This window comes from Chaetodon auriga, chromosome 8 (assembly GCF_051107435.1).
Source record: "Chaetodon auriga isolate fChaAug3 chromosome 8, fChaAug3.hap1, whole genome shotgun sequence".
In the NCBI taxonomy this organism is placed as follows: domain Eukaryota; kingdom Metazoa; phylum Chordata; class Actinopteri; order Chaetodontiformes; family Chaetodontidae; genus Chaetodon; species Chaetodon auriga.
Window position 1 is genome coordinate 15549538 of NC_135081.1, and position 14898 is coordinate 15564435.

Sequence of the window (14898 nt, forward strand, 5' to 3'; positions counted from 1 at the left end):
TATGGTCTTTTTGTTTTGTGTGTAAGTGAATCCTGGTCCCTGAGTAAACAGGTGTTTTACTGGCACAGCTTTGTGACATCAGGGATCATAACAAACCAAACCTGATGAACAACCTGTGGGCAAAGACATCAGAGCATGACGTGTCACTCCTGTCGGTTTAATTCCGTGACTGCTCTTGATGAGCTTTCATTCGCTTCTTTTTCAATAGGAACATATACAATTAAGTTTTTCATCATCTGTGATTTTATCCAAGCAGGACTTAAACAAAACCTGATGGCACATTAACATCGGCTGCTGTGATTCATTACTGTCTCCACATCTCTGATTCACGTCCTATTGCATCATACATAGCGAGCTTCATGCTTCAGATGCTATTTTTAAACTTTAATTAATTGATTTTGCATCGAGGGAACGTGCTTTTGGACTGTAAGCTAATGAAACATCCTCCCTCCCAGTCAATGAATTCTTCAATTTTATTATATAAGAGTCCATTTTCTAAATACGCAAAATAAATGACATCCTAATGTGCACAAGCCTGCAGGAGCACGTGGCAGGAAAATCAGTGGCACTAATGTGAGTAAATGACATGCTTTTATCATTTTCTAATCAAATCAGTGACTGTATGACAGTAAGCTTCATGGAAATGCCGCCAACAACCACCCATCACGAGATAATATATTCTGCTTTCCTCCAGAACTTCACTGTAACTCGGCCGTTGAACAGTTGCTTCAGGTTTCCTCATGTGTACTCCATTCTTGAAACCAAGAATATTTGGACAACAATTAGGAAATTGGATAGACAGGTGAGGGGGCACAGAAACCATCTGAGGCAATCTGTGGAAAATGTGGATATGTCAGAGCAGCATAAAGAGGAAAAAGTGAGGACAGTGTGTGTGCCGCAGCACTAGAGGGCGTCTGAGTTTAGTGCATAAACTCACCCCTGAGTGAGTATATGAGACTCATCTGAACTGTAGTCACATTTGAGGATCAGTTTAAGCTTTTGACTTTAAAGCTGAAAGCTAAAATGAACTGTGTGTTCACTGAGGAGAGGTTAAGGTTAGACTAAGCCTCTAGGCAACGAGATCTCCTCAAGTAACCAACAAATCTGTGTGTGCGTGTCTGTGTGTGTGCACGGGCATGTCCACATAAGCGTGCGTTATCAGAGCTCTCAGGGTTGTTTATTCAAAAAGCTCCCAGCACAAAGAGGAAAAACACTGAAACCCATCCTCCAACACAAAAATAACCTCAAATTTAACCAAGAGGCTTTCAAATATCATGCCCCCTCGCTGCTCCTGACCAAAAACCCCACGCTGACGCAAACACATTTCATGTCAACGAGGCTTTCAATAGGAAAATTAAGCTTCGTTCAGTGAATCATGTAAAACCACATTAAGAATCTTTTAATCAGCTTGATAATGATTCATGAAGAAAACTATACCAAATTGAATTAAGCAACTGATGTGCATTAATGAATTTGATCATTAGTCGTCATCAGAAACACCCATTGGATCTCTTTTTAAATACAATACAAGAGTGGTGGAAAATGATTCAAAATAAATAAAGGAATTAAATTAAAATGCTTTTAAATGTATTTGCCAGTGAAACAGAACAATTTTATTACAGATCTAGAGTATTTTCAGACCATAATGTTTTTAGTTTCACTTAAATGAAGGCTCTTAATACTTCCTGCACCACTGCTTTAAAGATTATCTTACATTTTAACAGTAAAAACCAAAAAAAACTCCATTAAAAAAGTCAATTTTCCACTTAGCTTTTAAACATCCTTCTCATTGATGGTCAGTATAAATGAAAAGTACAGATGCATGTGGATGTAACGCACGGGGTCAAGGGTTCACGCACATGCAGCTCCTGTGTGGCACAATAGGCCACTGGCTGCTTGTCCTATGGATGGTGTCACCTGTGAGATCTACTGATAGGGTCAAATGGCCCCCAGTGAGACAAATGTTATCTGAAAGAGTGCACACTGTATACTCTAGGGCAATTTCTGTGAAGCAGTAAAACGAAGGAGAATGACGAACATTGTAATAATAATGTTTTCATTTGTGTGTCTCTGCATGCTGTTTGTGCATGTGCACATACAGAATGGGAATTAATGAGTCAGGGCAGGGGGTGGACAAATAGCAACGAAGAAAGAAGTCGAAATGAGTGCAGAGATAAAGACGTGCCGCTTCAGTATAAATACGTGAGCACGGGGAGAGAGCGCATCAGTTCATGAGAGGCACTGAAGACGAGACACAGAGAGGCAAAGGGGGGAAACAGGAAGGAGAAAAACAACAAGAGGGTGAATGAAAGCAAGGGGAGCAGAAAGAGAAGAACTGAAAGAAAGACTCCAGGGGAAGGCTTTCATTTCACATTGTGGGAATAGGTAAGACTGGCTTTTTTTTCTCATCTGGTTATTATATTTTTGGTGTTTTTCCTTATTTTTTGTTCATTACTGTGCACCTTTTTTCAGAAATGGCCGACACAGCAGGAGGAGTGCTTTTGGCTTTACTGTTGTTCCTGAGTGCCAGTGTACCATGTCAGTCTGTGTATAATAGTGGCGAATGCTTCTTCAACACTAAAGGTACAGTGTGTGTGTGTGTGTGTGTGTGTGTGTGTGTGTGTGTGTGTGTCCACATATTACTCATGTTGTGTGGACATGTGTACGCAGTAACATTGTGGGGACTCGCCTTCTTGTGGGTTCCCACAATGTAAATCATTAGGGTGAAGACTTGGGTTATGGATAGTGTATTTTTAGGTTTAGGACCCCACTATGTTTATTGGATAGCTGTAATTGTGAATTTCTTTGCAAATTTGGATTTTTCACAACATATGACCAGTTAATGAAATATGATGCATACTTATATGATAAGCAACCCAACAGTATATTATTATTATCATTGTTGTTGTTGTTGTTGAGCCTTTATTTAACCAGGTTCGTCCCGTTGAGATCACAAAATCTCTTTTTCAAGGGAGCCTTGTCCAAGCAAACAATAAAAACACACACAATAGTCAAATAGACCTGACTATGCTGCTGCTTAATGCCTCAGTAATAACACAACTGTAATGTACAAAATTATGAAACCGCATGAAAGGGATGATTTGTATAATGCAGGACTTTTGTTTGAAGTCTAATATATTTCTACTTTTATCTTAATAAAATGATTTAAGTTCTTCTTCCACCACTGTGAAAGTCACAATAAGGGATATTTTCCTTTTCAGGGAGCTGTGAACACATGGGGCAGGTGTACGGGATAGGAGAGAGTTGGATAACCAGTGACTGTTACCAGTGTGTCTGCATGGAGCCTTTTGGAGTGGGATGCTGTGACCAGTGAGTTTGTTTTAAATTCAGTGTCACCCTCCAGAAAAGTATTGAAATGTAGCATATAAACTCTAACTCTGGTCTTCCCTGCAGTGGATCTAAACCTGTGGACTATCCGGACTGGTGTGAGATCGTCCGTAAACCTGACTCTTGTATAAGTGTCGCAGTGATGAGAGTCAATCATAAACTACCCTGCCTCTGGGGACGAGGCCGTCTCAGACCAGCTGCAGGCCAGCCGTGGAAATCTGACAATGATCCTTTATTTTGAGCTCAGCAATCAATGAAAAAAAGCAATATAACAAGATATGTGTGATTTCAATAAATAGGGACTATGGTTTTGTTTTATCATGAGGTCTGTGAAAGACTAAACTGTACTGAATTTTTTTAACAAAATCTGCAAATAATGATCACAGGAAGTATCTGTTCGTTTTGTTCATATGTATAATTTCACATTTTAAAGTTGTGGTGTTGATGTTTGTTATTGATGACTGTCTGAATTTTTGGATTGTTCCTGGTTGATGTTGCAAGATTGAATAAAAATATATATTCAATGTTTGTCTAATTTCCGGTTTTGTTCAATGTGTTTTTTTGGTATTTACTATCCTTATTTAATTGTGTTATTGCTTGCTTGCTCTCCAAGCCACTCCCATGTGAGATCAGTGCTTGAGTAACGGTAGCAACATCACACTGTACAAATACTCTCTCAGAAGTACAAGTCATGCATTCACATTCTACTCAAATACAAGGAAAAAAGTATTCTCTTAAAAATATAATAAAGTACCAAAGGTAAATGTATATCATATTATCAGATAAGAATTATTGACGTACTGGAAAAGCTTGTGAATTTCTCCCATGGGGAGACTTATCTTAACCAAAAATACGTAAAAATCAAAACTTTTTCAGCAAAGTAAAGTTATTAAATAAATGTAATGTAGTTTAAAAAAAAAAAAAAAAGTAGGTGAATTATAATTTGTAACAAATGATCAATTGATAAATGAGGAAATTGAATTTTATTTTGAAAGGACAGCTCTGTCGCAGTGTTTGTACGTCACACGGTGGCGCGCGCTCACTGTTGATAGTTGCTGTAGATGGACTCATTTTGCCTTTTTTGGACTTTTCTTAACTTGTTGGTACTTTGAATTAAAGAAAAAGCAGCAGGAAGTATTAACATGTGGATACTGACTCCGCTGCAGCCTGGAGGTGACTTTCTCTGTCGTGTCGGCATTTTAACGCTAGCTTAACACACAGCTAACAAGTTTAAACTTTTGGCCTCATCATGTTACCTGTGCTATCAAGCTTCTGCAAAATGCGCTCATGGACTGTGAATAAAGGGTCTACGGTTTTGTTACCGACATGTCAGTTTAGATCTTATGCTTTGGGTGGAGGCTACGTGGCAGTGATGAACCTTGGCCATGTGTCAGTGCTGTAACAGTAGTTTCATTTCACGCGCAGGTTGTGGATGTGTGGTGGACCTTGACTTGCAGCAAATCTATCAAATATGTGCTGTTCCTTCACAGATTACACTGAAAAGCGTACCGTCTGCTGGTGTCATATATACCGTCGCCACTGTTTGATTACATATTCAAATCCATGTAGTACATATGTATATAAAATCAACACTAGACATTGAACCATGACCTGGTCCATAACTTGCCTGCTGTCACTCACAGGTGAGACCCACTATCTGCTCCCCAGTAAGGAATATGTGGTGGGCCGCAAGAGCTGTGACATCCTCCTGTCCAACGACCAGTCCATCAGCAGGGCTCATGCTCACCTCACTGCAGCTGACCAGGTGAGAGGAAGACGGAAATATAACCAAAGATACTGACAGTTAAATCAGTATACAAACATACAGAAGACTGCACGTGTCTGTAGCTGGAGGTTATGTCAAGATGCAAAGAGAGATTCTCACTGATACTGATTCTGCATTATTAGAGGGAATGATGAGCTTTGCATCATCTTTACATATTTTCATTTTCATTGAACAACGTATTAGAATGAGTAGAGAGCGAAACAAAGATATTTTCTTAAGTCTGTAGTGTGTGGTGTGTAGGCCAGGACATCTCTGCAGCATGCATGTGCGTGCGTGCATGTGTGTGTGTGTGTGTGTGTGTGTGTGTGTGTGTGTGTGTGTGTGTGTAATTAATCCTCCTGCACCAACACCTCCATCCTTGTTCTGTAGAAAAGGAAACCGACACCACAAACAGGAACTTGAGTTTGGGGTTGATTTGATATTATCACTTCCTGAGTTTGAGTCAGCTCACATCCTGGTGATGTGAGGACTTTGGTATAATTTTCACTGGTTTGAATTAGTGAAAAATATCAAATAAGATGAGACACAAATTAGACTGAAGTGTCTCATCATCACTTTGTATTACCGTGCAGGTCTGTGCGATGACCATTCATTTGTCAACTGTCAGTTTGTATAGATTCTCTCATATTGGTGTGAATATTTTTCAGGATTATCAAGATATTCAGTTGAACGTATCAACCATCCCTTCTAATACTGTACCAAATACATGAGTAATGTGAGTTCATTTAGGGAGTATTCGCCTGTGTGATGGCACTTCTGCACATCAGGTGGCGCTGTTGCACCAGTCCAATCGTGGTCTCTCCCAAGAATAACACCGCCTCGTTCTATAAAATGGACTGTTGAGAGATTTTAATATCTTCAGCAGTTAGTTGGATAAGAGATTTGTTGTGTCACGCTCATTCGAGTAGCCATCCCACCTGAAATATATTTTAAGAGACTGATAAAGTACAGCTGCACCTCAGCTGCTCAACAGAAAGTTAGAAACAGTGAAGTTTAAGGCCACTCATGTTTTTGGGTTCATTAATGTGTTGCATATTGAAACCATCACCAACCCATCAGGTGTATTTTCTAATGAAAAGCCTGTTTGTCTCTCTTTCTGTTTGCTGTGTGCCTTTTGATTCATTCATATACCTCATGTGCCATAAGAACATCTAACATTAATTATCTTTCTGGTAATACTCAGAAAAATCCAAATTTCAAGTCTTATTTGTAGTTCTGAATGTCAGCTGTTTAGCATGTAGACGAGGTTTTAGTCTCCATTTTATCTCTTACTGATTTTCTGAGCGTAGGACACATTTCCATCTTCAAAGGATGGGTTTCTCATTGAGGCATGAATAATTGAACAGAGAAATGTAGGATGGTTTCACGAGTTGCTCTTTTGAATTGTTCCCCTTATTCCTAGACCCTGACTCTGAAGGACACCTCCAAGTATGGTACATTCGTCAACAGCCAGCGCTTGACAGAGAACACGCCCGTGACCCTGAAATCAGGGGACAGTGTTACGTTTGGGGTGTTTGAAAGCAAATTCAGGTATGTGACTGAAACATGATAACGGACGCACAAACCAGTGCGTGAAGGGCGGGACATGTCGCTCATCCATGCACACACATTTCCAGGTGGACTGTGACTTATAAACTGAACATTGCCTGCAAGTGTGCATACGCATGCTTTTAGAAGTCAGATATTTTTATTTTATATTTTATACACGTATGCTTTTAATATGGAGCCATCACACTGTGTATGAACGAGTCCCCTCTTTAATTATGTTACAGAGTTTCACTCACTCTAAACCTGTTGCACTAGGAGCCTTTGTCACTGCTTCATTTCAGTGTGGTCCATCAGAAGCCAGTGGTGTGTTCGTCATGTATGGATGGTGACGGCAAGGCGTCGCTCTCTCAGGCCCTGTTGGCTGTGGGTGGAAAGCTGGTCAGCAGCTGGTCTCAGGACTGCACCCACCTGGTCATGCCGTCTGCTAAAGTCACCATCAAGGTCAGGACCGGACAGCGTATCCTCATTAGCACATGTGACGTGTTCGTCCCTGAGTATGTGTTGATGTTGCTTCCTGTTCTCCTAATTAGACTATTTGTGCTCTGCTGTGCTGTCGTCCCATCGTGAAGCCAGAGTTCTTCTCGGAGCTCAGCAGAGCCGCTCAGCAAAAGCTGCCCCCTCCTAAAGCTGAGAGGTACTGTACAAAGCTTTGTCCACACGGTCCCACTGAGGACGAGCTGAACGTCAGAGGCCACACTGGACCAAACATTAACTGATCTGTGCTGTTCATTGCTTTGAAGTTTCACCCCTGAGCTGGATGAGCCCTGCTTGAGCAAAGAGAAGGTTAACCTTGGAGCCGTTCCAGCTCGCAAACAGCTTTTCACTGGAAAGACCTTCATATTTCTCACCGCCAAGCAGGTATGTCTACGTCTGTCTTTGTGATAGTCTAATATTGTTTTCATGCTCTGCAGACCACCAGGTAATGAGTTATATAGTCAGTCAAGGACAACGAAACACATGAGAGTTATGGAAATGAGCGTTTGTAATCCCATGTAATTGCCCTGCTTGTTTTTCCAGTCATTAGCTTACCAAATGATGAAAAGTCACATGATCTCGTGAACCTCAGCTGAACGTCAGTTGCCAGGCAGTCGGCAGTCCTGATATCCTCGGGGAGCCTCACTGCTGACTGGCTGGTTTTTACAAGAGCTGCAGCCAATGATTAGTTTCACCTTAGATGAGACATTTTCTGAATTCATTCATATTTCTAAACGTATCTCTGTCACTGTTCCTTCACTGATCCAAACAGTTATGTCCGTTAGAACAAGTATCTATTTATTATGAAGGAAAGCAGACAAATCTTTGCCTTTTTTAGTTGCAACCGACAAATTGGTGATAAGTTGTTATTGATCAATTAATGAATTAATTTCAGCATTTTACTGATGTGTCTTTACTTCACGTTTGCTGGTGTAGAATACCACAGCCATGAATCTTACATGGATGAAAGTCTGAACCTCCCGATGAGGTCTGGTGCACCAGAGGCATGTGCGGGTTATGAAACCTCATCAGGAACAGCAAAGTCATCTGTGCTGACCTGCTTATTAACACAGGCTCTGTTGTCTGATGGGTGTTTTTAAAAACCTCTTATGTGAGATGATTCTGCACATTTGTCCATAGTGACATACTGGAATTTGCAGTGTGTCTTTGTCAGCTTCTGCGTCTTTGCTTTAAGCAGCCAGCTGAAATGTAAATTGCAGTCATCTATTGTCACATTTTGAGTGACTGCTTCTTAGTTTTCCAGGTTTGAGGATGCATGTGTACATGTGTACAACAGCACTATAGCATATCTCCTGGAACAAATGCTTTTACAATAACTAAAATATTTATAGATCACTTAAAGGCTTTAGCCTTCAATCAGACTGACCTTGCATGAGAGGAGACCCTCAGCTTTGGCTGGGGCTGCTGTAGGCTCCTGTCATTTCCATGATGCAGAAAACACAAATGGACGCGATAAAAACTAACTGTGAAATGTGAAATATTGTGGAAATTGGATGGAGTTTATAAAAATATCAGGAAATTTGAAGTGTTAGAGCATCAAAGGGGGCGGGCGGCACAAAGGCAAGAAGCATCAGTACCAAAGCAAGCAAACATAATACATCAGTGGGTGAAGCAGCCTGTCACAGAACCGATAAGCAGTCGTGGTCGTGTCATTGCTGCTCTTCTCTGTTGTTTGCAGCTGAAGCGCCTGAGTGCGGCAGTGAGTTTTGGAGATGGCAGGTGTCAGCTGCTGGAGGAGGGCTCTCTGCCCCGGGACCTGCTGGAGTCTCCACAGAGCTGTGTGATCGATAGCACAACAGGCAGCTCCCAAGCTCTGCTTCCCTCCTCCTCCACCGAGTGGGCAAAGTCTGTGAAGAACATCGTTCAAAGGTTTGCACAAACTCCTGTTTCTCTGTCAAAAAGTAGTGAAGAGTGTGTTTTCACAATTTGCTTGTCAAGGCGATGATTTTTGAACGCTTTAAAACTCCCACTGACACAGAAAGGGTCTTCGAGTCATCACAGAGTCTGAAATTGGTTTGGCTGTCATCCATGCTTCATGCGAGCTGTACTGCAATCCATCCTGTCCAATTCCAGACTCAGGTGAGTGACCACACGGAAAAGAACCCACTGCTTTCTTTCTTTTTTTTTCCATCTATATCATTTCTCTCTGGGGTAAATATTTTTCTTTGATTTGTTTCTGCCTGTGTTTTCGGCTTAGACTCGGAACCAAAAGTGAATCCCAGAATCCCGAGTGCCTCGATGTCACAAAGTGTGGCGGTGGATGAAACCGTGTTACCGGCAGCATCTCAGAATATCACAGCTTATGCAGTCAACACGGAACCGTCACAGGGGTACCAACAAGCACTCACAGACACGCATCCATTAATGTGTTTTATTCTTCTATTTGTTATAGAAAGCCTGTCTGACGTGTGTGTAATTGTCTTATTTATCAGGACAGAGCGAAGAGAAGTTGCAGAGGTGACGGCAGTGGGGGAGACTCCTGAGAAGAGGCAAAGCCAGAGTGCATGTCAGCTCCGTGGATCCAAACCCAGAGCTCAGAAGATGGCCGTTGAGGGCGTCGTGGCCGATACAGCGAGCTCATTGTTCGACATTGTAGAGAACAAAAACTCACAGAGGAAGACCCCAGAGTCCAAACTGACAGGTAGCTGCATAGATGGAGCTTTACTTTGGTGCGTTCCTACACTGTATCTGGCTCCACTTCTCAGGTTTAATTTGGTTTTAAACTTATTTTGGGTGATCTAGTGGTTACTGCAGCGAGGCCACAACACCTATCTGTTAGACAAATAGTTCAATGACTTCCAAGATATAGCATGTTCATCAGTGAGCCAGGCTAGTTTTCCCCCTGTTTCTAGTCTTTATGCTAAGCTAAGCTAACCTGCTGCAGGCATGGTGGACAGATATGAGAGTGGTATCAATCTTTTTTTCTACCTCTCAGCAAGTAAGCACACTTCCCAAAATGCCGAACTGTCCCTTGTGTTCACTCACAATAGGAGCATCAGCTGAATGCCTCTGATGCTGTAACAAACCAGTCAATCATTGTGTTTGCAGGTTTCGGTGCAGGCACTAGTGGCTTTAGGTCCCAGCCGCCCCAGCTCACGACCGGTGGTGGCATGAAGACATTCTTCCAGAAGCAGTCTCCTCAGAAACAGAAGATCTCTGCACAAGCTTCCCCACAGAAACAGTCAACCCTGACCAGTTTCTTTCAGCCAGTCAGCAAGAAAAGGTAAACATGTGCATTGCACACCTACGGCATAGTTCGATTCACACTGGAGAGTTAAAAAAATGAAGCAACACAATCAAAGATACTGTCTTTTTTATTCTATATGTTCCTCTTTCTTGATGTAACGTGACATCTGCGTTACCTTTTTTTGGAGAAATTGTGCTGCAGTGGCTGAAAGTCCATTCTAATGTGTATCTTTGTTTCATCCTGTCATCAAGGCCTTTGGAGGACGAGCTCTTCGCTGTTGTGTCAGAGCCAAAACGACCTGTACCAGAGTCGTCCATCGGCATGCAGGCACCAAACACCTCAGCTACTTCCAAAGACGCATACACGTGTTCAGACAGAGTCCCTGCAGCAACATCCCAGACTCCACCGGGGTCATCGGCAGATCTGTTTGGAGAACGGTCAGCGGCTCAGTCGCACAGGGCTTCCCACGCTGTCCAGAAGCAGCCACAGAGCAGAAAGAGAAAGGAGATGCAAGCGGAGATACAGATGGATGAACTGGAGTCTATCATGTCTGAGGATATGGACTGCTTTGATGAGCAGCCCTCAGATAATCAAGGCCAGCGAGCGCAGCCAGTAATACACAGTTCAGCTGGAAAGAAACAAGTTATGAATACTTCATCTTCAAGTAAGAGGCAGCGGGTCCACCTGGAAGAAGATGCAACCAACAAAAAGCCACAGATGGGCCTGAAGAGAGAGTTTGGCTACCAGAACAACCACAGCCAAAAATCTGAACAGCAAATCATCTCCATCAAGACGGAGGAGGACGATCCTTTAGAACACAGGACAAGTTATCAGAAGTCCAGCAAAGTGTCGTCTGCCAGTTTGAGTAAAAACATCGAGCCTTTTGACGATGATGAGGCGTCTTTCATTGAGGTGAGGCCTTACTGTCAGTTTGTCAGTGTTGTTTTGTTCATCCAGTACTTTAGAGGTTTGAGCTGTAAACTGTCTCAGAACAACAAATATGTTTCAATATTAACACACATGCTTCGTCCTTTTTATTCCTGCAGGATTTAGAACTTGTCAAAGGAGATATTTGCCAGCCTAAAGAAGAGCCTAAGACTCCTCTGAAACCCGTCACAGTCAAGCAGGAGGTCCAGGTGAGTCCTCTCCACTGTAATCTATGCAAGAAAGAAAATTAACTGTCCATCAGACAAAGGTTGGTTTCTTAGTGTGCTGTTTTGCAGGAGTCAAAGATTGACAAGGACCTTCCTCAAAAGTTGCTGTCGGTGGAGTTTCGGTCTCTAGCTGTGGCTGCACGTCCCAAAACCAAATGTTTCCGCAAGGTGCTTTTTTTACACCCTATTCATGGATGAAGGCATAATGTTTTTCCGTGTGTGCGTATGTTTCATATAAATTTGCTTGTGTGCGTGTGACAGATCTGCGCGCCAGGTGCAAGGCGCTCACCTCACATCATTGGAGGGTCTGATCTGCTGGTTCACAACAGGGGAAAGAACTCCGAGCTGGATGAGTGGCTGAAAGACGCAGCTGAGGTACTGCTGTCACTCTGTCCCTCCTATCTGTCTGTGATCTGTCTGTGATCCGTCTGCAGCCTTGATTTGAGCCTGTGTTCGTTTCAGGAGGAGCGTCAGAGCAGACGGGACGAGACTGTAGGAGATGAACTCTTTAGGTGAGAAACTGGACCTTATTTTCTGTACGAATTGTGATCACTTTGTTTACACATTTGCAACTTTGTTGAAAGGTAGGATGCTCGTACGTGAAGACCTTTCACGTGTGCAAAGGTTGAGTTTCATCTCGCCTCTGTTTTGTTATTAGGAAGGCATTTAACAAGTAAAACATGACTCATTCTCTCACACATCATACTGACTCAATCTGAAACTGAAATACGGTTGACCTGAAAAATACCTAACAGACCTGGGCCATGCCTGCCTTCCTCTACCTATGCGTCATGGCTGCCTCGCTTAGCTGCTGTGCCTCACACGTGTGTCGTGTGCTGCTCCCTTTGATATTTCTATTTTATTTCTATTTGGTTCAGACAGAAAAAGAAGTGTGTGCTCAAATGTAAAAGTAGAAAGTATATTTTTGTCATGTGTGTAACATATTCTACAGATACGGACATTGAAACAGGAGTGAAAGATGCGTGATGTCAGTCTGACTATCAACCCATTGGCAGATCATTTTCACTGTGTGTTTTCGCTGAGAGCCGCGTGCGTCACGCTGAACGTCTAAATGACGTGTGTCTGACCTGTTAACATGGCCGCACAAATGAAAAGCAGGAGAAGATTAAGGAGAAAAGGCCAATACGGCAGCAGCATGATGTGCTCTTAATTAACAAGCAGTCGAAAAGCAGAACCAGAATGTCCAAAGTAAGTCCAAAAACACAGTCATGTGTTTATATTCTTCAAAAACAAATTTATGGAAATAACTGAAAGTCCTATTTTCACCTCCTACACCTGCCTCCTACCTCTGTACTCTGTAGCCGGTGACAGAAAGTACCGATTCTCGAACCAGTTTAACGTCCGAATCAAATTCCAAAAGCTAATCGTCATTGAACTGTATAAATTGCTTCTTCAGTCATAACTTGTGTTATTCTTTATGAAAATAATGCAAAATAAAACAGTACAGCAGATAAAACTAAGAATCTGTCCACAGTGGATGTTGTCTTGTTACTGTCATGTGTGTTACTTTGTGTCTCCGTCTGTGTTTATTGTTTGTCTGGACAGCTTGAAATGTTTCCTCTTTTGTGTCTTTGTCGGTTCACGAGAAGCTAGAAAGAGCTACAGCACTTTCCCTTGTTGACTGTTAAATGTGTTCATATTCATGGACATTGAAATATGGGTAAATAAAACCTTTTACATTGGCTCTCTTGTAGTAGACTAGACTAGTCCAGACGTCCTAGACTCGCTGGTCTCTCACTTCGTGTCAAGGTGGTAAAAACAGTCTAAAGTCTGTGCGGCCTCAGTCTTTGCAATCAGGTACAAACAACATAATTAAGTGAGAATTATGGATATGGGGCCACTCTATCTTCAGTTTAACCAATCAGAGCGTAGTGATTCTTTCGTCACAGCGGTTGCCAGGGCAACAGAGGTGATGTAAGCTGGCGCTGCTGCTGCCGCCGGTGTGTTTTCTTTGACTAAGCAGAAAAGAGACAGTCTGAGATTGATTGTGTGTGTGTGTGTGTGTGTGTGTGTGTGTGTGTGTGTGTGTGTGTGTGTGTGTGTGTGTGTGTGTGTCAAGCCTGAGCTGTTTGATCACTGAGTCATGCTCAGTCAGTCATGCGTAGCCGGGGAACAGACTCCGCTGCTAAGAAAACAATCCGGTATTTTTTCGGTTGGTCTAAACGAGGTTTCCAGACGTGGTTTATAGGAAGCCTGTTTGCTTTAAGCTGTTCAAACACTGTCTGTGTTTTACGGCACTTAATTTGGGCTGTTTTTATTGTTTGTTCAAAATGCCTCTAAGGACATTGAGGAATGGTCCATGAGGAATGTTAAAAGCTCATGCTGGCATGGACAAACCTGTGACATAAAGTCTCTTCTGTGTGTCTTTAGGTACAATCCCACCAAACTATCCAAGAGAAGATGAAACGCCTTCATCTCAGTGTCCTACAAAGGAAATTCATCTCAGAGGCTCGGGAAGTATGTCATACTCCATCGACACCTTATCAGAGGAACTCCAGATAATTTGACAGATAACTCTTGATATTTGTATTTCAATCGTAATGCTAATGAATACAACACAAGCTTACCTGCTTCACAACTGCTAACATGATAAGAAGTGTTTGCCAACATTTTGTTCTGCCGTTCTTTTTGTTTTATCTCTAAATGTCTTCATGCCCTGCCTTAAGCCACTGACAGCAAGCAATGTAACAAAACAGTCTCACGTTCAGAGATGTTTCTCATAGTTTTTTTTATTTGTCAATGATAAAAAAATGTGGCATACAAAACATTAAAAACTCTTCAATTGTACAAGAGAGCATCGAAACTCTGCATGCTTAAAGCAGCTATTCCTTCGTTTTGAAGTTAAGACCAAATGTGTTCCCTGGTTTTAGCTGAACTAGAAACTTAAAATGGATTCAAGTTGCCGTTTTCGAAACACTCTCTGATGAGCCAACCCTACAGGCACTTGTACAGATCTGAAGCTGTTCAGATAAGTTGTCGTCATGCCAGAACATCTTTGAGCCTTTCTGCGCAGATGCTTGAACCCCACCTCTCCCTTCATATTCAAGGCAAGTGCCATGTATGAGCTGAGAGTTGACTCAGCATTCAGCTTGAATTGTGCAGTAATAAGTCATTTTTCATGGGCAAAAAAAAGGAAGAAGGAGACTTGCTTTTGAACACAGTTCTTTTCTCTCTTGCAATGGGATTATTTTGATTATTATTTTGTATTTAAAAGCAAATTTTCTACCACTACTTGCAAGTTGCTTTCTAAAATCCATACAAATCTGCACTTAACTGTAAGGTACATGGATGGACACAGTAAATCTGTCCATGCTTTATTAAGCAGCAAATTGCTCTTGTAGCTGACAGCTGTGTCCAAC

At 42.1% G+C, this 14898-nt stretch overlaps 2 protein-coding genes across 2 annotated transcripts; both read left to right on the forward strand.

The window, feature by feature from the left end:
- Nucleotides 1-2244: 2244 nt before the first annotated feature.
- Nucleotides 2245-3843, forward strand: LOC143325124 (prostate-associated microseminoprotein-like). Its single transcript, XM_076738027.1, has 4 exons — nucleotides 2245-2385; nucleotides 2473-2583; nucleotides 3222-3330; nucleotides 3415-3843. The coding sequence occupies exons 2-4, from the start codon at nucleotides 2475-2477 to the stop codon at nucleotides 3587-3589; spliced, it is 393 nt and encodes a 130-aa protein (XP_076594142.1). The 5' UTR covers nucleotides 2245-2385; nucleotides 2473-2474; the 3' UTR covers nucleotides 3590-3843.
- Nucleotides 3844-4398: 555 nt separating this feature from the next.
- Nucleotides 4399-14039, forward strand: nbn (nibrin). The gene is made up of 17 exons (XM_076737109.1): nucleotides 4399-4521; nucleotides 4992-5113; nucleotides 6537-6664; nucleotides 6964-7123; nucleotides 7213-7316; nucleotides 7423-7540; nucleotides 8856-9046; nucleotides 9156-9256; nucleotides 9375-9507; nucleotides 9610-9818; nucleotides 10226-10400; nucleotides 10616-11276; nucleotides 11411-11500; nucleotides 11588-11686; nucleotides 11780-11893; nucleotides 11981-12030; nucleotides 13910-14039. Exons 1-17 carry the CDS (start codon nucleotides 4491-4493, stop codon nucleotides 13941-13943), a joined length of 2520 nt encoding a protein of 839 aa, XP_076593224.1. The 5' UTR covers nucleotides 4399-4490; the 3' UTR covers nucleotides 13944-14039.
- Nucleotides 14040-14898: the final 859 nt, after the last annotated feature.